Source organism: Molothrus ater, chromosome 3 (assembly GCF_012460135.2).
Source record: "Molothrus ater isolate BHLD 08-10-18 breed brown headed cowbird chromosome 3, BPBGC_Mater_1.1, whole genome shotgun sequence".
NCBI lineage: Eukaryota > Metazoa > Chordata > Aves > Passeriformes > Icteridae > Molothrus > Molothrus ater.
The window spans coordinates 4,410,395-4,431,863 of record NC_050480.2 but is presented as its reverse complement, the minus strand read 5'-3'; the positions used below and the strand labels follow the sequence as shown (position 1 = coordinate 4,431,863).

Sequence of the window (21,469 nt, the reverse complement as noted above, 5' to 3'; positions counted from 1 at the left end):
AGTGCCATCAAAGAGAGAAAGGAGCAGAATTGTTTGTTCCACATGCTGCATTCTGTAGCTTTCCCTTTTTTCTTTTCCAGAGGATTGTCAGCAGTGAAAGTGGTCACATGCTGTAGCGTTTATTAGGGAAGGGTAGATATTTAATAGGACTTAGCAGCTGGCTGGTGCTTCCTAGTAAAAGCAAAAGGATTGCTGAACACACCCCTGATTTCTCCACGATTGTCTCCATGTAGCAGTCAGGAAAGCAGCAAAGGTTTTGCTCCTAATGAAATCACCAGCTAAACCCAGCACAAACAAAATCCCTTCATTGCTTTGTCATCTTTAACATTTGCATTCGAGTTCTTGTTTAAGTCATGCTGGAGCACGTAAAAGCTTTGGTGTGATCTCACCAGTTTGGATTGGAAATCACTCCACAGATTACTTTGTGCCATAAAATAACCATTAACAAATGCATCTATTTGCATGAGAATGATCAGCTGCTCCACTCCTATTCCTCCATGGTAAACTGACAGCAAGATTAAAGTGAAGGAGATGCATTTTTCTAAGCACTGGACCCACGTGGATCATGTTCTCTGTGTGTCATGTGTAAATTTGACTTCCTGCAGGTTTTGTTCTAGTTCTTTCCTTGTTCCTGCATGTGTGTACTATGGACTTGTGTTTTCTACATTGAGCTCTGTTTCGTCCATTTTTATCAATCCAAATTTTCAGTCTTAACCTGTCATCTGCAGCTGGAGAAAAGCAGCATCCACTGCTCAGTTTATTCCTATAGGACACCTGAATATTAAAAAAAACTTGAATGTTAGGAGAAAATTTCCTTTCCTCTACTGATAGCTAATAGTGATCTTTCCTCCTTCCTTCATTTTCTTCCCCATAGGTCAATTCCAATGTATTTCCATTTAGACTGTCTGTGCCTGGCTGTGCATGCTTGTGCATTGCTCTCTGGGCTTCCTGATGCCCAAGGATGAATACAGCATGTGTGGGACCATGTGGAAAGGCCATCATTTCGGGAGTGTTTACCCAAACCAGATGTTTCTCTCCTCAGCTGATCCTCAGTGGATGCACTGAGGTGCATTTTACCCTCTGGGCTATATTTAGTGCTGCATCAGTTCAGTGCTTTGCATAGCTACACACCCCACAAGCTGCAGTCCCACAGGGGTCTCACCCCAGGGTGGGGTCCTGCTGGGCTGTGAGGAGCACACAAACCCAGCCTCAGCCTCCTTGCCCAGCCTGAGGCACAGCCCAGGGCTGCTGGCAGTCCCCAGCTGTCCCTGAGCACACAGCCCTGGGTTTGGACAGGAGCAGGAGCCACCAGCTCTGTTTGTCAAGGTGCTGCTGCAGTGGTGACCAAAGGAGCTGTGTCAGAGCTGCTGAGGGCTCTGCCTGCCTCAGGCCAGGCTGTTCCACTCAAGCCTGCCTGGAATATCAGAGCTGGGCCATGTCACAGCTATTTCATGTTGCCTTACTCCAGCAAACAGTGAAGGTTATCACAGCACATCTGTTTGTGTTGTTTACTGATAAAATCTTATTTGATCACCACATTCTGGTCCCAGTAGCTGATCTGCCCTTCCCTCACAAATCTTTCTCAACTGAAAAACCTCAAAGCACAGCTGGAATTTGTGAAGCTGTGAATATTACTGGCTATTTCACTCCACATCCTTGCATCTGTGAGAAAGCATAGGGTGAATACCTTGCCCCCCTGAACACCAACAGCAATGGGAATGTTGTCCTGTGAAAGGAAAGTCTGTTTTCTCTGTGCTCTGTGAAATGAGGATATCGTCTGGGAAATTCTGGGAAGCTGTGGGATAGTGGATATCAGCAGAAGTGGTGTGCTTAGAACAGCACTCAGCTGATCTCTGAGTCAGTGGATGTTGCAGAGCTTCATGTAGGGCACACACTGGATGCTATAATAAAAAGAAATAATCATTTTAAACTGGAGAAATTACTTCCAGCATGGAAGTATAAGATGGAAACCTGCAGGAGACAGAGCTTTTGGAGTTAGGGATTAACAATCATCTGTAATTTGTTTTGCTTGAGGTATTGCAGGGATCCGTGCACAGTGCCAGTGCCAAGAGCAGCTGCCCTTGGGCTGGGCTCAGCAGGGAGGCTGTTGGTGCCACTGATGGCTGGGCTGTCCCAGACTGCTCCTTTCAGCTCCTTTTTGTGCTCCAGTTTCACGGTTTGGGCTCCTTTGAGAGCACCCCCTTTGCTGTGTGGAGGCTTTTGCCCCTGTCCAGGGGCTGGTGAGAGCTGTCACACACCCAAAGTAATTTTACCTGTGCAGGGCTGACAGCAGCATGGCCTGAACAGATTTACCCCTCCATGTGAAAGGGATTCAAGGTCAGTGTGCTGGAAATGTGGTTTGCCCAGTATGGAAGCGATCAGGGTGTCTGGTTTGAGCAGGCAGGTAAGAGGTAACCTCTGCCATGGCTGTGGTCAGAGCTGCTGCACACAGGGGCCCTGGGGCCCATAAGGACTGCTGGCATGTGGGAGCACCCAGGGTCACGGGGCCCAGGCTGCTCTCAGCCAGCTCCTGTAGCCCTGCCTTTCCCAGGGCAGTTAAACAAATTCACCATTATTCTGGCACAGCCCTATTGAGTGTGTGACAGAGGGGGTGCTGTATGTGACCCCCCTCTCACTGTCCCGCACTGGGGACTCCGTAACTGAGCTCTGGGCTTTCAGAAAGTGGCTGCATTTTTGTCGGATTTTTTCTCATCAAATTAGTGGAGGAAGAATGGTCTCCCCTCAAGCGAGGAAGGGGTTAGATGCCTGTTTGTGATCCTGTCCAGCTCAGTTTATGCTTTCAGTGTACCAGCTCTGGTTTATTTACTGAACTCCTAAACAAAGTCAGTCCTTGATGCATCACAATCACAGTGCTGGAGTTTGCAAGCCCCTGTCTGGTGGTGGCATTGTCTTGGGGCCTTCCGCATAAAGGAAATTTCCTTCCCAGTGTTGCTCCAAGATAAGTTGGATTCTCTATTATTGATACTGCTCGGAGAGCGGCTTCCGTTTTCCTGCTCTGCATGTTTTGCATGTTGCTCATTTCTCTTTACCCTTGGGAAACAAATGTTTTCACAAGCTGTAGGACACTTGGAGCTCCACCCATATCCTCTCATTTTAATTAATCTTCAAAATCCATAACTGTGTTTTTGAAAATATGAAGGATATTTGTCAAAACCATCACATGAGGGTTGTAAATAGCACTCAGGACCCATGGCTGATGTTAAATCCCTGGAGTCATCGTTCATGGATGCACCTGGCCCTTACTGTGGAGGGTTTTACACATTAAGAGAGTCAACAACAGTTGTGTTGTTTGCTAAACCAAATTGTCAGGGCTCTAAGCACTACATTTCTGTACCTATCTTTCTTTATTTGAAACATACAATCAAAATTCCTTGGTTTTAATTCTGTGTGTATTTTAACCTGAAACCTTAGAGCAAAAAAATAGTTTATCAGTTAGAAAGGGTTGATAAAAGCATTGCAAAAACCTGCTGTCATTGTGAAACACCATGTAGAAATAATCAGGAGAGGTTTTAACATGACCAACCCCAGTCACACCAATTTCCAAATGGGCTTGGTTTGCTTTCCCACGTTGTGGGAGTGCAAGAGGAGTGAAGTGATGCGGGGTAAGAAGGGCTGTGCCTTCTCCCTCCAGGGGCTTCTCTGGCTGAGAGTGTCAGTGGAGAATTAGAGCTGTGCTCTGCCTGTGCCAAGAGCAGGATAAAGCCTGGCCTTCCTGGGTGACTGCCCCATTAGGAGCCTGAAAGAGCTGCTGTGTCTCTCCAGTGGCATTTTTCTGACATAAGTTGCTGGTTGTCCCCAAAAGTTGGCAGTGGCATGTGGGGCCTGGCCCTTGTGTGGTGCCACAGGGTTTTTCCATGGGGCTGCACCCAGACAATCGGGGATGTCCCTGCTTGCTGTAAATCAGAGCAGAGATGGAAAGAAAGTGAAAAGCCATGAATGGCTCCAGCACTGAAGCTGCTGGAGCTCATGTGAAAAGCTGAGTGTAGGCTCAGCACGAGGAGCTAGCGCTGGTCCCAGCAGAGACTCTCACACGATTTTGCAGTGGTGGAGGCAGCAGGGAGGAGGAGGTCGGTTCCACAGAGGATGGGTGGGGATCAGGTGAGAGGAGCTCAGGCAGGAGCGAGCTGGGGCGGGGAAGAGAAACCGAGTGGGCCCCGCTTGCTGTAAACAGGAAACCGGGGCCGCCCAGAGCAAGGCTGAGGAAACGGGAAGGCAGAAGGGGAGAGGCAGCAACTGGCTTTGAACTCTAGAGTAAAGAAAACACTCCTAAGGGCACCACCATCAGCGCTCCAGCCAGGCTGGACTCCCATCCTCTTCCTCCCTGATAGTTCACTGTGCTTCAGGATGCTGAGGTAACACTCAAGACAAGAAGTCAGTCAAACTTTCTCAGGGCTTTTTGCCCGAGTCCCCACTGCCTGAAAAATGCACTTTGTCCTCCTTTGGGGCCACTGAAAGTGCTGGGGTGGAAAAGCTTTTTGGGAAGGTGGCTTCAGAGCCACATGGACACTGTCCCAGGAGGGACCTGTCTCCCCTATCCTGGAAGGGCTGCTCGCTCTGTTGGCTTCCTTGACTTGCTTTCAACACCAGAAGATCTCAAGCTGGTGTCAGTTAATACCATGGCTCCAAAGGTTTCACAACATGACTTGATGTGTCACTGCATTTCCCACAGCGTGTCTTTCATCTGCTCAAAATTAGGCCCTGACTCTTCAGCTCCTTTTACTAAAGCCACATGGACATTCTTTTCCCATTCTTTACTTCACTGTGGCCCCAAAGTGGGAGAATTATTGATAACCTTCATTCTTGACCAATTATTTTTTAATGGTTGGCTTTAAGATGGTATTTGATAGCTCTTTTTGTTTTACATGATATTTCTATATCCAACTCTATTTTCATGGTCCTGTACATTGGCATTTCTCTTTGGAATGAATGTAAGCACAGCACAGGGATCACCGAAGTTTGTGCTTCTGTGTAGAGACTACAGTGATTAAATAAACAAAGTTGCTGAGCTGTTCTGGGGCTTGTATGAGTGGTGAGAGGAGACAATTTCTGATGGAATTTTCTTTAAAAAGCACCAACTATTGCAAGGTTTCTCTTCTGTGACTCATTTCAAAAAAATACTTCAAGTAAAGGCATGGATTACTAGACAAGCATTCCCAGGCACTTGCTATAAATAGTTCATAAAAAATATATTTAAAGCTAGTAGACACTAGCTGCAGTTCCTGCTGATCTCCTGTTCTCTTCCTCCATCACAGGGATCCTCTGCTGCATACAGAGTAAGGGCAAACACAAAAATGCAAACTGTCAGTTCACCCAAAGCACATTGTTTTGTCACTAACCCCAGCTTTGACATTTTTCCAAGCCACATTTGTAATTTCACACCTTGACAGGTAGGTAAAAGCTGTTAAAAATGGGGCAGTCTCAGGGCACTAGATTTGGTCACATCTAACCGCATGGGTAAGAAGAACAAGTTCAGAAATAAGTGGGAGGAACTGAAATCTTAGGGTGGGGATTGTGCAGTTGTGCAAACCACCACTCAGTGCAGGTCTGCTCTCCCTCCCACTCACCACCATTCTGTTATCTGATTTCTCTTCTTACTGTCCTTTCTTATTTCACTTGGTCCCCAGCTTTCTGTCCTCCTCACACTCAGCATCTTTGTCATCCCACATCACCATGATCAGATTTTTGCTGCTGTCCCCAAGGTCCTGGAGGCAGTGACTGGTTATGAATGTGTTGGGACCATGCCAGGAAGGGAGCACATCCTTCCTTTGAGAGGACAGCAGCCACCAAACCCCTGGGCAGCCACATCTGGAATGTTCTCCATGTTTTAAGCAACATTCTTGGAGCTTTCAGAGCTGGGGTGCTGCAGTTTAGGATTAATCTGTCCTCATGTCCTGTTCTGTACATGCCAACATCTTCACAGAGGAACCCTGTCTGCCTGGGAAAGCAGAGCTTCCATTCATCTGTCTAACTGTGGCTTCCAGAGGCCGAGTCAGAGCACCTGTGTTTTGACAAATTTGGTCTGTAGTGTTTCCCAGCTCACTGAAATCACTTTTGGCTAACAAGGCTTCATCCAAAGCCCTTGGCAGAAGCATGTAACCACAGAGATGTATAATGCTTTCTGTCTGAGAGCTCTGGGCTTGGCAGATAGGAGCTGGGTAGGAGTTTGTGAATTAATGTGGACTGCAGTGAGGCTGTGCAGTAAGAGAGCTCTCACAGCCAGTCTTTTCCTCTATAAACTGTTGTGAAAGACTCTGGGAAGGGAAGGTGGAAAGAATCTATTTTTCTGTGGCTTGATATAAATGCTTGTCTACCTCAGGCATGCAGTTATGGAAAAATTCATGTTGACATTGTGTAAATACAGTTACAAATGTTGAATCTGCAAATAAATATTGCCATGAGAAGGGAAAAAAGTCAGTGGGAAGCTTTGGTCTCTGCTCTCTATCATATTTGTCTTAATCCAAAAGGGCTGGTGGTATTTTGGGCGATCTGTTACAGATTTGTGTGTTTTCCAGAGCAGGTGAACTCAGCAGGTGAAGAATGGTGGATTTTCAGTGAAAAGTCCTAATTTCGTCAATGATTCTCCCAAAAAGACAAGCCATACCTTTGATTTAATCTTAAAGGATCGAGCATCCCGTTTTCACATAGAAACATGAGCTGTGATTTATTTTGAGTAACATTCTGTTGTTCCCCCCACAGATGAACGTGAGGCAGTTCAGAAGAAGACCTTCACCAAGTGGGTGAATTCCCACTTGGCTCGTGTGTCCTGCCGGATTACAGACCTGTACACCGACCTTCGAGATGGGAGGATGCTCATCAAACTCCTGGAGGTGCTTTCAGGAGAGAGACTTGTAAGTGCTTATCAGTATCCTCTGGGGGGGATATTGGGTTGGGTTTGGGTGGGGTTTTGTGAATCCTTGTCTCAACTGCAGTATAGGAATTCTGGGTGCTGAGGGTTCAGCACTGAAAATGTCTTTTTATATATAAAAGAAAAAAAAAAGAGCTCTATTGCTTCAGCTGGATCCAGACACCACTAAAATGCATTCCTGGTGGCTTCAGTGGAAATCAAAGGAAGTCTTCTTCAAAGGTTCCTTGCTGGTAACATGCTGAGTGCTTCCAGCAGCGTGTTCCCTGCTCCCAAATCTGACAGGCAGAGAGTACAAAATGTTCCTGAGCCCCTTAGATCCCTTGGTGGTGGTGAGTTAGATGTGCTGGGACACCTGGGCCCTGTGGGCAGTGGCCCATTTCTCTGCTAACAAACCCTGCAGTGGTGCAGGTGTGCAGGCCTGGCCCATCCCTGCTCCCTTCCCAGAGAATGCCAGGGCTGTGCAGGACAACAACTGGAGAGGGCCACATCACCCTGGCAGCAGCTGGAGGTGTGTTCATTACACCCCACTGCTGAGGAATGTCCCTGAGTGCACTTGATTTTACTCAGATAGATAAGGTTTGGGCTTTTTTTGGTAAGGGGAATATCTAAAATCAATATAAATAAATGGATCAAATTCTTTCTTTGGGTGTGCTGAGCACCCCCTTGGTACCAGCACAAGGAGTGGTGAGTGAGAAAGTCCCTGCAGTGGAAAATGCTGCTGCACAAGAGGAGAATTGGGTGCCAGGAAATGGCTGGGTATCAGCTTCTCCTTCGGTTCCTTAAATGATGGCGATGCTCTTAACTGCCTAATTTGGAGAAATCTTTTCAAAGAAATACCAGTCTTTAGCTAAGACCCAAGGCTGCAGGGGGCTGGGTAATCACTTGTCATCAGGCTCTCCTATTAGTAGAGCTCTGTGGCTTAAGACTCTGGTTAATGAGTGGAACATATGGCCCAGTGTAATGTGTGTAGTGTGTATGTGGGGAGGCAGGAGAGGAGATGCCTGAGTGCATCTGGGAGGGCGAGGGAGCTGGGATGTGCACACAAGTGCCTCTGTGGATGGGGTAACAAATCCTGGTGCTCACCAGCTGCAGTTTTCTCTGAGCCCCTCTCTGTCTCTGCCAGACTGCTCACCTCAGCCACGTGTTGGGTTTGATGTGCTCACTGCAGGTGGCAGGTATTCCTCACACAGGGATAGTTGAGACCAGCATGCCCCATTATTTGAGGGCTGGGACACCAACTGTGTCAGCTCTGGTTAAATCTGCCTGTCTGCCTGTCAAGATTTGACTTTTAGCAGCAAATAGGAAGCTCAGAGCAGTCCCATGACTGTGGTTGCACTGCTCATTTCCATATTTCACTCCAGGTTTTGGAAAATGCAAACAGGGCTGGGGCAGCTATGGGGTGGGGAGAGGACAGGAGCCTCCTGGAGCTGCACTTGCATCATTGTGTCTGGCACTGGCAGCTGTCTGCACCAGCACACATTTTTTTGTAGCTTCCTTATCTGAGGCTGGAGGACAGCAGGCTCTGTTTGAACAGTGCATTCCACCACACCTTCTTCTGCAAACAAGAGTAAACGCAATGCACTAAACCTTGAGACAATTACACACACCAAAAGTATTCCAGGAGAATCTTGCACACACCAAAAATATTCCAGGAGGACTGCCATGCTGATGTTCTTCAGGGTTTTGGAATTTATTTTAGTCAACATTAGGTAGGTTCTGACATCTCCATGGCACCCCAGAGAAATTTGAAGGCATATCTTATGCAGAAGGCTTAAAATCAAGACAGGAAACATCAAATGGTAAGAAAGCAGAAACTAGATAGGTGAGTATCCCATAAACATGGTGTATTTAGTGGTGCAGTGGAACAAACAGAAGTTGTTTCCTCTCTTTTGAAACTGGGATTCGGATTCTGGAGCCTGTGGAGCAGAGTCCAGGATTTTGGATGCCAGTTAGGGAAGCAGGGCTGCTCTTTGCCCTCTCACTTCGATTGCACAAACCCTGCATTTTCCAAAACTTACTGTGATTTTTGTTGGTGAAAACCCACAGTCCTTGGAGGTGTGTTGGAGAAACTCAGAATGAGAGCAACCAATAATGGCAAGACCTCCATCTTCCTGACCTTGCTCAGTTTGATTCCTAATCCTAGTGTTTAGTCCAGGCCTTAGAGCATAATGTCCTCTGCACAGCAGTGTTTGGAAGGAAATTGATAGCATGCAATGCTCTCACTGAGCACAGTGGGAAAGAATCCAGCCAGCATGAAAGGACAGTTGTAATTTGGTTTGCACACACTGTTAACCAGCTTCTCCCAAACAGAAAAATAAAGCTGGGAATTGTTTTTGTCCTAAGATTAAGCATTTAGCTCAGTTTTTTCCCTAACCAAATTAGGGATTAGTAAATTCCTTGCAGTTCCTGGATGCTCAAAGGTCAAACCACTTAAGCACATTCTCTGTGGTGAATTCTGTCATTTTCACTTGGAAAATAGGAAGGGTTTTGATGTAGAACCAGTTTTCCTGTAACATGTATGTGAAGACTCTGGGTTTGGTACTTGCTTTCCTTCCACGCAGTGTCTGGATCTGTGTTAGCCCAAGAAATGTGCAAGGTATGTCTCACTATGCCTCATCCTGAGGCTATGCAGGGGAGTGTGGCAAGCACAGCCACACCTTGCACAAATCAGACTCAGACGCCTCTTCCTCTACATAAAACATCTCTGGTGAATGGTTTTGGCTCTGTAACCATGGCACTGGAGCTTCTGAGAGCACAGAAAGAGCTTTCTGAATCCTTTCCTGCTCGGTAGTTTGAGGCATAAAGGTGGTGCAGGTGCTGCTTCAGGCAGTGGGAAGGGCTGTGTTAAGGCAGAGGGGACAGGTTGGGGTCTGCCACTGCTGCTGAGAGATGGCCACAGTCACCATCATTGCTGAGCCTTGGGAACATCCCTGTGCAGGTGAGCAGGCCTGGGAAGCTGCTCCAGGGCTCCAGGTGTGGCCATGGGCTGAGAGGAGCCGTGGGCCGGAGCTGGGGGTGCAGCCGGGCCTCCGCCTTCCCTCCTGCCCCAGAACTGCCTCCTCCCTGGGTTTTGTTTTGCAAGGCTCAGCCAAGCCTTAGGTCCAGCTTTCTACACCCCTAATGATTGATGGTGCCAGCTAAAGGCTGATCCCAGATTGTCCCTGCTGAGGAATCTCTGGGAGGCTTCAGCCAACCATGCAGCTCTCTCCTGCCTCTTTTGCTCCAGCTGTGGCTCTTTGCATTGGCAGCAGTTTGGGATGGATGACTGCAATTTGGGCCTCTTTGGAGAGTCTTTATACTCCAAAGCAGAGGCAGTCCCCTGGAAATTCTCCTCCTTGCTGTGAGCTGTGGGTTAATCCTGCATCATTCCCCAGCCTCGGGAGGAGAACAGACCCAGGCTGACAGAGGCTGAAGCCTGTGGCCTCAGGGTTTGTGTGTCCCAAAGGGCTTCTTCCTGCATGGCTTCCCTCTCCACCATCCCCTGTGGCACAGGCTGTGTCTCCAGGGACAGTACCATGGCACTGGCTGGAACTCTTCACCTTGAATGCAGGCTGGGGCAAGGATATTGCCTGAGCTATTTCCATGGCCACTTAATTACATTCGCTGCAGAAAACAAGGAAATTATGGCAATTAGTTGTTTGGCTGAGTACCTTTGGTGACATCCCAGTGCACACTGAATAGGCTATTCAGCTGTAATCCTCATCTGCGCAACAAAGTTCCCTTAATTCTTTTCAGTTTTACAGCAGAATTCTGCATGCTGATAACACATTCATTGCATTTTTGCAGTTGCACTGGGCCTTCATATCACTGTGTTATGTTGGTGTAGCTGATTTTTTTAATTAGTGTTTTTTTCCTATGAAGAAAAATTTCTAATCAATCTCTGTTACTTTCTTACTCTTTATCCGATTTACTGACCAAAGAAAAGCAATGCCACTTCCTTCTGGAGGAGATTTACTGGCTAGCTCACAGCTCAAATCTGAGCTTGTGAGTAAATATCCTGGAGAGGAAACATGAGGGAAATAAGCAGGAAAAGTCCTTTGAAAGGCAAATGAAATTGGGGCCATGTGTCTAGCTGGGGTCCAGGATACTGGTTTTTCCACCATGGGTTTGGCACCTGCTTCCATTATCCTGGTGAAAATGGGCTGGAAGATGCAAGGAGTGGGTGTGTCCCTGGAATTTGAGGAACAAATGCAGCGTTGCTGCCTGGGAGTGGTGATGCCCCAGCCAGGACTGAGGAGTTTACAAGCTCTGATTTTTCCCCCTCCCATCTACAATAATAAATGCTTTTATTCTTCCTTTTTCCTTCTAGCCTAAACCAACTAAAGGAAGGATGCGCATCCATTGCCTGGAGAATGTGGATAAAGCCCTGCAGTTCCTGAAGGAGCAGCGAGTGCACCTGGAAAACATGGGATCTCATGATATTGTGGATGGGAATCACAGGCTGACACTTGGCCTTATTTGGACCATTATCCTGAGATTCCAGGTAGAGTTGTGTGCACACACAGATACATGGATGAGCTTTCCATGCTTGTTTGTCACATTCTTCACTGTGAATTTGAGGAGCAGAGGGCTCCCAGGTGCTCCCATCTGATGGGAGGGAGAAGTGCTTGGGAACCTGTCAGGATGAATCAGTGTCTGTAGTGCTGCTGACCTGGGGTGGGAGTTTCCTGTGGGGAAATTAATATAGCTTTCTTTTTAAATCACTAATAAATGTGAAGCTCCAGTCTCCACACAAGATCCAGGAGGAAATGCTGCCCTGAGCTGCTTTCCATCTCCATGCTGGTTATCCATAACCTTGCCACTGATATGGATTAAGGGTGCCCACAGGAATTATTTTAGTGTCCCAGCTAAGGCTTGAGACTTCTTGTTTTCCAGCAAGTTCCAGATTGATCTTTGCCCTCAGTTAAAAAAGGCTGGAAAGTCCTTTTGCAGAAAGAATAATACATGCATATAATAAATATATAACTCATAATAAATAACATAGTAATAATCATTTAATAGCATTAATTTTGGTGTTTCCCAGCCTTCCTTTAACCTTTTCCAAAAAGGCAATGTGTTTTCTCAGAGAAATATGGAAATCTTCTATGTTACTTTTAGATCCAAGATATCAGTGTTGAAACTGAGGACAACAAAGAGAAGAAATCTGCTAAAGATGCTTTGCTTTTGTGGTGCCAGATGAAAACAGCTGGGTGAGTGTGGAATAAGTCATTATCTCTAAAGCTCTTACAGCAATTTGAGTTTTTGTTGAAACAATTTTAAATGGGCAAACATATCTCTTCTTAAGTGGATTTAGAGAGACAGAATTCAAGACAAATGAATTGATGTTTACAAATCAGAAAAGTCTGAATTTGTGATGTTGATTCTGGGTGATAAACACACCAATCTGATAATCCATGAATATATATAGTGATATGCTGACTCTTTTTCTCCCTATTCTGAAGAAATAATGACACTTTCAAGACAAACTTAATGTCTCCCTGCTCTGGCTTTGGTGCCAGAGTGTGCAGAGCTGCACTGGGGGTGCTGTACTGAATGCACTCTCCTTGTTTTTGTTCTGCAGGTACCCCAATGTCAATATCCACAACTTTACAACAAGCTGGAGGGATGGGATGGCGTTCAATGCACTGATCCATAAGCACAGGTACGTGTGGCTCAGTGTCTGCCCTGGTTTTGCAGCCACCTTGCAGCTTGATTTTAAAAATCTGTGAAGAGCAGGAAGTTGAGGAGTTGCTGAGAGTTTTAGAGCAACTTGCCTTGATTTGAGCTTTACAGCTCATTGTGAGCTCGGCTGGGCAGCAGCTTCTCACACCACAAGTCAAAACAGGCTGTGTTTGGTTTCAAGGGCATAAATTACACCTGTGATTATTTGGGTTTGGTTTGGGTCTTGTACCTCAGTGAGTAACCCATGCCCAGGTCTGGAATTGGGGGGCAGAGTGGGGAAGCACACCCAGAGCAGCCTGGAGGGAAAAGAAATCCCTGCCCAAGGGTGGCCAGATGTGGTGCCAGGCTGCCATGGCTGGGGATGCTGCTCATGGCAAGCTCAGGTGGAGTTAATCCAGATGGATTGCATGCTTCCATGGGCATGAGGAGAGACTCATGACCACAGCTTTGTTCTTCTCTTCTCTAGGGTCACCTTCCCTCCTGTTAAGCCCCTCCTCTTTCTCCCATGGCCAGGTCCTGCTGTGCCATGTGCTGGGCATTCCTTCATTCCTTTAACACTGCTGGGAAATGCACAGGGCATGTGAAACCTTGGCTGGGTTTTCTAAGGGTTGGAGATTTTAGTTCATTTGAGGGTGGCTGCACTGTGCTTTGGGAAATCTAAAGAATTTTCCATCCTGTCTAGGCCTGATCTGATTGATTTTGACAAGCTGAAGAAATCAAATGCACACTACAATCTGCAGAATGCTTTTAACCTTGCAGAGCAGCACCTTGGTCTTACCAAGCTCCTCGACCCTGAGGGTAAGAATTCCAGCAGTTTCAGCACTTAAGGGCTCTTTCCTCCCCCCCCCCTCCATGTCAGAGCACATCTCTGTGACAGCTTTTTGTGTCCAAGAGCAGCTGGATGCTGCTGACTCACCTGGTGATACAGGCAGAGAGGGAGGGAGAGAGTGTGAAATTTCTCCAGCAGCAAACTGAGCAGCAGTAGCACAAGAGCCCTTAATCCTGTGTTTATTTACTGCCATCTGACAAGTTTGTTGGCCTGGCCATGTGTCCATAAAGTCATTCCAGTCAGAGGCTTCCTTCTGAGAAGGAAGAGAAGCAGAGGAGCAGAGTGCCTGTGCTTCTGTGGGAATGTGTGTGCTCCCAGTGCTGGGGCAAGAGCCTTTTGTGTCACAGGGCAGGAGTGATGTGTTTGGGCAAGTTTCTTCTTGCTTATGTTCCAGTGCCTCAGAATTGCTGAGAAATATTTGTTTTCCACCTGTATCTCTCAGATTCACCTGGACAGACATAAGTTTGAATTCCTCTCTCCAAATGCTGACACAGCACTGCAGTTGTCAATTAACAGTAGTTCTGTCAACTCACACACACCACAGGAGTTATTTGGCTGTGCAGAAGCTGTGGCAAAGTCTGGAACTTGACTGTAAAGCCCAAAGGCCCCAAGCTTTAGCCCCAGTCCACACTACTGCCAGAACCAATGCAAAGCTGCTCAATTCACTTTTTATTAGGAAAACAACCTTAGGGGCTGAACTGCCACTGAACCCATCTCTGACTCCCAAATGTATCCTTGGTGCACTCTGAGCTCTGTTGGTGTAAGCCCTGCAGCCTCAGCATGCTGAGATAACTCTTGTTTGGTTTGCAGATATCAGTGTTGATCACCCTGATGAAAAGTCAATCATCACCTATGTGGTGACATATTACCACTACTTCTCCAAGATGAAAGCTTTGGCTGTCGAAGGAAAACGTATTGGAAAGGTCTGCCAGTTTAAATTATAAATTACAAATTAAATTATATCATTTACAAAGCAGGCAAAACATTTTTGATTTTCTTTTTCCTCTTGGGTGTTAATATTTAAAGAGTCCACTCTCTGGTAATTTTGATTTTTTTTTTGCTTTTGAACATATTTTGAATGTTAAATATTCCCATGTGACTATGAGGAGTAGTTAATTTCCAGCTGCCTCACATTAGAAAACACTTGGCTGGTGTTTTATTTTTGCTTGTTCATTTTGCATCATTACTACTTTTCCTTTCTCATTAACTGCTCCTCACCCTCTGGGCCCTCTGTCTCCTCTGGAAAAGTCCCTAATTTAAAACATGTGCAGTCATTCTCTGTCCTCTGGCCACACTGCCCCAGTCCTTACAGCTGGCTGACTGAACATGAATCCTTGTGTGAGCCTCAGCTCTGCCCCCCTATTGCTGTGGGATCTTGGGAATTTAGTGCTGAAAAATGCCAAGCTCTCATTTCTCAGGGATCCCGGCAGTGAGCACTCTGATTCACAACTCAAGTCTTCCAGCAGTTTCTTTTATGTGGCTTGTTGGATTTAAATGACTGAAGAGCACTGCCCTTGTGACTCATGTGTGTTGTGCTGCTGCTGCAGGTGCTTGACAATGCCATTGAAACAGAGAAAATGATAGAAAAATACGAGTCCCTGGCTTCTGACCTGCTGGAGTGGATTGAGCAAACCATTATCATCCTCAACAATCGCAAATTCGCCAACTCCCTGGTTGGGGTGCAGCAGCAGCTGCAGGCGTTCAACACTTACCGCACAGTGGAGAAACCACCCAAGTGAGTTTAATCTCAGCTTAACACAACAGTCACTGGTCTTGTTGGCTTAGTCACTCATTGATTTTTTAAAAAAACAAACACATCCAAGTAATTTTAGCTGTGGCTTAAGAATTTATTTTCCTGAGCGAGCCCAGCTCTCCTATTCCTGGTTGGTGCTCATTGATGTTTCTTGGGGCCCGTTTGCTTTGTGCTGTTCAGTGTGCAAATAATAACAACAGCGAAGAGAAAAGCGTGTCTCCCACAGGATCTGGGAGTCCTGGAAGCTGTCCCTGCCCTGGGATGCCTGTCTTATCATATGAGTGGTAATAGCATACTGTGGTAGTACAGCAATGTCACCACTCGTGCTTTTAATAGCAGTGGATAATACCAAAATGCTGCTATTAAAAGATCCCTACTGCTTATCCAACATGAAGAGGAAACGTGTCTGGCTTTGTCAAACAGCTCTACTTGCTCAAACTGATACAAGCAAAACGGGGCAACTTATTTCTGGAAAGCCTCTTTTAGGATTGTGATATCAAATCTGTTTATTATTTTTGTCTAATTTGAGTTCTAATGAATAATAATCATGACCCAAAACATTACACAGGATCCAGACTTCTTCTAAAGTTGCAGACTATTCCCTAATGCCCATGGAGTTTGTTTATTTCCCAGGCATACAGCACAGGGAAAACAGTGGGAAGAGTTTACTGACTGCAGAGGGCTTTAAATAAAACTTGCATTTCTTGTGCTGATGGAGTGACCTAGGACAGTGCACGTACTAGAATGAAAAAAAAGCTTTTTCCTGTCCCCCAGGGGTTTAAATCCAAACACTCAGACAGCTGACTTCTGTGAAGTTGCTTTTGCTGTCTGCCCCAACTGGCTCCAGGGGAAGTGTGGGCTATTTCCATTGCTCCCAGCTTCCACACAAGATGGAGGTGTTTATGTGAATGCACCATTCACCATGTCAGCATTTTAAACAAGTGCTTTATTATAGTTTATTATAGTTGACTATGCTCAATATTTTATAGAAGTGCTTCCCTGTAAGGGTGGTGAGGCCCTGGCACAGGTTGCCCAGAAAAACTGTGGCTGCCCCATCCCTGGAAGTGTTCCAGACCAGGTGGGACAGGGTTGGGATGGTGGAAGGTGTCCCTGCCATGGCAGGGAGTGTAACTGGATGGGCTTTAAGGTCCTTTCCAATCCAAACTATTCTGTCAAACCATGATTCTATAATTATACCGTAGCAATGTATACCTTAGTAATGAAAGTTTGACTGTAGCTCAATTCTCTTGCAAAATTTTGTTTAGATTTACAGAAAAAGGAAACCTGGAAGTGCTGCTTTTTACCATCCAAAGCAAAATGAGAGCCAACAATCAGAAAGTGTACATGCCAAGGGAGGGCAAACTCATCTCTGACATTAACAAGGTAAACTGTGCAGCTCCTCCCCTGTGACTCAGGATATTGCTGTTTTCTCTCAACCACATTTGTTCTTCTCAAAAACACTTGTGATCTCCAGCCTTGATGTAAGGCTCTAAGGGATGGGTGAGGTGGGGTGACCTTTTCCCATAGGTCAGATTTACTACCCTGAGCCAGGCCTGGGCTGTCCTCAGCATCTGTAGGAGCTTCTGCTGCTGGGGCTGCCAGCTCTGCCTTGCCCCTCGTGGTCCTGGCTGTTGGACAGAAGGGACAGAAGACAGCAGCAGTAGGTGCTGTGCCCTCCCCTTCACCTCCCAGTGCCCTGCCTGGGCATCGTGGATCCCTCTGGGGTCCTGCAGCCTGCTCTCTGCAGCTGCAGCTGCCAGGGCAGGGCTGGGCACAGCAGAGTTGACAGGCACTCTCAAGGATAACAAACAGCTTCAGCCTGGCAGCTTTCTCCTTTGTGTTTGATCGTGCTTGGCAGTCCCAGACCAGCTGTTGTGGGTGTCTGTGGCCTCATCCCAGGGAGCAGCAAACTGCTCAGCTCCCCTGGTTGCTGGAGGAATGCCCAAAATAGTTGTGTTTCAGGCAGTTTCACATCTGTTTGGATTTAGATTTAGTTTATGTTTAATTGAGGGGTTTTTGTTGTCTGTAAGATCTGAGAGGTGATTAGCTGACTTCCAACATGCTTCTAAGACTGCTGATTTTTGTAATATTATCATCATGCATGTGAGTAACTTCTGGCTTGGCGGGAATAAAGGACTTGTAAGCACCAGAAGTAGCCAAATTCTGCAGTTGTTTTCTTTTCCAAAGTGTAGTAAAGAACAACAGTTGTATGTTGATTTTGGAGGTGAGAGGCCATGAATCTCTAATTCCCATTTCCTAAAGGAGGAAGATAGAATCTGCATGTTTCGGAGTAGCACTCAGGAGATTTTATTTTTTTAAAGAAACACTTTCTTACACATTCAAGCCAGGTGGTTTCCTTAGGCTTTGTTGGGAAGAGGGGTAAGAAAGGAGAAAATGAATCTGGGATAAACAACTTGCTCAGAAAATGACTGATTAATTGAGAACAGATTTTAAGTCACGTGTTTAAATTAGCAAACAAGGTGTAGGGCCAGCCAGTGCAAACTGGATTTATGGGCTTATAAATAATTGAACCAGTTTGGTGAAAGTTGCCTGTGGTGACTTCAGCCCTGATTTCATGCAAAGGAGATGGGATTTATCATAATCTTGTAAGAATGTGTTGTTTAGAAGCCATGTGTTTTTCCTCCACATCTTCAGGCCTGGGAAAGACTGGAAAAAGCTGAACATGAAAGAGAACTGGCACTGCGAAATGAGCTCATCAGACAAGAGAAACTGGAACAACTTGCACGGAGATTCGATCGCAAGGCAGCTATGAGAGAAACTTGGCTGAGTGAAAATCAACGTCTCGTTTCTCAGGTGCTGCTCTCAGAAATTGTCTGGGTGACTAAAATGGTTCCCATGAGTAATTACAGGATGCAGTTCTTGCAAGGAGAACATTTTTTTCCCTGTGTCTCATATTTTACTACATTAATATAGGTGTATATTTATTTATTGTGTTTAGTTACTCTATATGTGTATATACTGTACATCCTCTCTTTTATACATTTGGGATTCCCTTCCTTGAACCTACCAGACTGTGGTCAGGAGAATTTGATGAGGAAATAACTACCCACAGTCAATATTTTCTTTTTCTGAATATTTTGGTGAGTTCAGTGAAATTAGCCTAGGAGTTAATTTTATTGTTTAATATTAGAAATGATAGTATTAGATCAGCCCCAGACTAATCCTGATGGCCATGTGATTCTTCCCCCAAGGGCAGTGAAAAATATCTCTGATTTTATCAGTGGTCCTTTATTATCAGCGGCATCTCTTATTTTATTTAAAGAAGACTCTTGGGAGCATTTTGAGGTCCTGGATTTGCTAACAAGCGTGTTTTGCCAAGTCAGAACTGACAGCAGAGGTTGAGCAGTGAGACTTTAGTCCTCAGCAGCCATTCCTGAAGAAGTTCCTCTGTCTTTGCAGGACAATTTTGGCTTTGACCTCCCAGCAGTGGAGGCTGCCACGAAGAAGCACGAGGCCATCGAGACGGACATCGCGGCGTACGAGGAGCGCGTTCAGGCCGTGGTGGCCGTGGCGAAGGAGCTCGAGACCGAAAACTACCATGACATCAAACGCATCACTGCAAGGAAGGACAATGTTATCCGCCTGTGGGAGTATCTCCTGGAGCTGCTCCGGGCACGGAGACAGCGCCTGGAGATGAACCTCGGGCTGCAGAAGATTTTCCAGGAAATGCTGTACATTATGGACTGGATGGATGAGATGAAGGTGGGTGGAAGTCCTTTGAGAATGCAGGCCAAATATTGCTCAGAGGTGTACGTGTCCCTTTCTGTCAAGTTTTAAGATTCATTCTGCCCCTCTGGTTTAGTAAAGAGACCCAGAAGATCCACATTCAAGAGCAGTGAACAAATTCCTTATGATTAGTTAACAATAAAGATTAAAACCACATTAAGGAAAAAGAACAAGTTCACTCCTATAAAAAGCTACTTTCCAGCTTCATGTTTGTCTCATAGAGCCCACAAGTTTTGGTCACAGTGCTTGGGTAAAGATGACAGATTTGGTAAAAGGGAATTAAATAATCTCTCTCCATCATGATTTACATGGGGAGCAAGTCACCTCTTCACCTCTCTGCTTTAAAAAGCTTGAATTTCTTCCTGTCTGTTCTCCTGGGATCCGGGAAGGGAAAGGACCACAAGTTGTGCATCAGCCAGCAGAACTTGGAAGCTGTTGGAGGAAAGAAACAGCTCAGCAGGAGCCCACAGCACCTTTGGCTGAGTGCTGCTCCTTGGCCCTGCTGAGCTAACTCAGCCTCTCAGCATCCTAGACTGCAAATTCATTAAAGACCAGTCAAGTTCTTCATGGTTGCCAGTGATTTCAAAACTGCTGGCTCAAATTTGTATCAGCCATGTCTCTACATTTGAAATTTCTGTCATTATGGGCTTGGAGTTCCTCTGACCTAAGGTACCAACAGATAACAGTGCCTGGAGTCCCAAAGAAGCAAACAGCTTATGGCCTGTTTTACTTGTCTTCCTCATTTTGTTCAGGTGCTTTTACTGTCCCAAGACTATGGCAAGCATTTGTTGGGAGTTGAGGACCTGCTGCAGAAACACGCTCTGGTGGAAGCTGACATTGCTATTCAGGCTGAGAGAGTGAGAGGGGTCAATGCCTCTGCTCAGAAGTTTGCCACCGATGGAGAAGGTAACCAGCACCCAACATACCCCTTTTGTCTTAATTACCTATGAGGTTATCTGTGAGACTCATTAGTTCTGCAAGATAGGTTAACTAAATTCCCCACCATAATGAGAGAATCCAGCTCCATTTGTTCCCTCTGTACTCCGCATTTCAGTGATTCATTTGTCCAGGAGCCTGCTCAGGAATTGAGTGTGGCATTGTGCCTTGCATGGGATGTCACACTGCTCACCAGCAGCTGCTGTGACTTTGTAGAGGTCGCCTCAGTTCCCCATGCTGTGTTCCTAATGCAAACATTTTCACAGACTGTTGGACCCAGTCTGATGGTGTCCTGATTTATCCTAAAAGGAAGCAATTCCCAAGAGCCCAGCGCTGCTAACAGAGTAAATGGCGTCCATTTTGTGCAGTTGTGTATAAATCTGAACTCAGTGAATTTTGTCTCATTGGAAACAGTCATGAATATCTTTCCTTTTGGGTTTTTTTTTGTCTTTTGGAGAGAATAGTATTTTCTGGTCTGTGATATTGTGTGGTGGAGCTTGAACACTTCCCCCTCACTTTCCTTAGACTAACCATGGATTATTTCATGTAAACCTTGTAGCTGGCACGCGTAGGAATTCAGAGCTCTGTGAATTCAGAGGAATTCACAGCTCCCCCCAAGCTGTGGGGATGGGAGTGAGCTAGCCCAGGTGGTAATCCACGTTCTCTGTCCCAGCAGGTTACAAGCCCTGTGACCCACAGGTGATCCGGGACCGCGTGGCTCACATGGAGTTCTGCTACCAGGAGCTCTGCCAGCTCGCGGCCGAGCGCCGCGCGCGCCTCGAGGAGTCCCGGCGCCTCTGGAAATTCTTCTGGGAAATGGCTGAAGAGGAGGGCTGGATCAGGGAGAAGGAGCAGATCCTGTCATCTGATGACTACGGGAAGGACCTAACCAGTGTCGTCCGACTCTTGAGTAAACACAAGGCGTTTGAGGATGAGATGAGCGGCCGCAGCGGCCACTTTCAGCAGGCGATAAAAGAAGGTGAAGACATGATCGCGGAAGAGCATTTTGGGTCTGAGAAGATCAGAGAAAGAATTAAGGATATCCGGGAGCAGTGGGCTAACCTGGAGCAGTTATCTGCCATTAGGAAGAAGCGGCTGGAGGAAGCCTCTCTCCTTCACCAGTTCCAGGCTGATGCTGACGATATTGATGCGTGGATGTTGGACATCCTCAAGATTGTCTCCAGCAATGATGTTGGCCATGATGAATATTCCACTCAGTCCTTGGTCAAGAAGCACAAAGATGTGGCTGAAGAGATTGCGAGCTACCGGCCGACCATCGACTCTCTTCACGAGCAGGCCAAGGCCCTGCCGCAGGAGCACGCGGAGTCTCCGGATGTGCAAGGCAGGTTGTCCGGAATCGAGGAGAGATACAAAGAGGTTGCTGAGCTGACCCGGCTGCGTAAACAGGCCCTGCAGGATACCCTCGCTCTCTATAAGATGTTCAGCGAGGCAGATGCTTGTGAGCTTTGGATCGACGAAAAGGAGAAGTGGCTGAATAATATGCAGATTCCAGAGAAGCTTGAGGACCTGGAAGTGATCCAGCACAGGTGAGAATGCCTTTACCAGGAAGTTTGGGGAATACTGGGTGGAAGTGTTTTACCCCAGCTACCTTTCCCAGCTTGCCTGTGGCTCAGATTCTCTAATGCCTGGGGGATCT

At 46.4% G+C, this 21,469-nt stretch overlaps 1 protein-coding gene across 5 annotated transcripts in view; it reads left to right on the top strand.

The window, feature by feature from the left end:
- Positions 1-21,469, top strand: part of SPTBN1 (spectrin beta, non-erythrocytic 1) — a 116,153-nt gene that overhangs the window by 62,164 nt on the left and 32,520 nt on the right. For 4 of the 5 annotated variants that reach the window (XM_054514341.1, XM_036380029.2, XM_036380028.2 and 1 more), the window contains exons 3-14: positions 6,718-6,869; positions 11,196-11,369; positions 11,984-12,075; positions 12,447-12,527; positions 13,230-13,345; positions 14,187-14,299; positions 14,924-15,111; positions 16,395-16,512; positions 17,785-17,943; positions 18,550-18,852; positions 19,629-19,782; positions 20,486-21,359. In XM_054514341.1, the coding sequence (XP_054370316.1) occupies positions 6,718-6,869; positions 11,196-11,369; positions 11,984-12,075; positions 12,447-12,527; positions 13,230-13,345; positions 14,187-14,299; positions 14,924-15,111; positions 16,395-16,512; positions 17,785-17,943; positions 18,550-18,852; positions 19,629-19,782; positions 20,486-21,359 (2,524 nt within the window). The remainder of the gene's footprint in view (positions 1-6,717; positions 6,870-11,195; positions 11,370-11,983; positions 12,076-12,446; positions 12,528-13,229; positions 13,346-14,186; positions 14,300-14,923; positions 15,112-16,394; positions 16,513-17,784; positions 17,944-18,549; positions 18,853-19,628; positions 19,783-20,485; positions 21,360-21,469) is intronic. The other variant, XM_036380031.2, reaches the window with a different exon arrangement.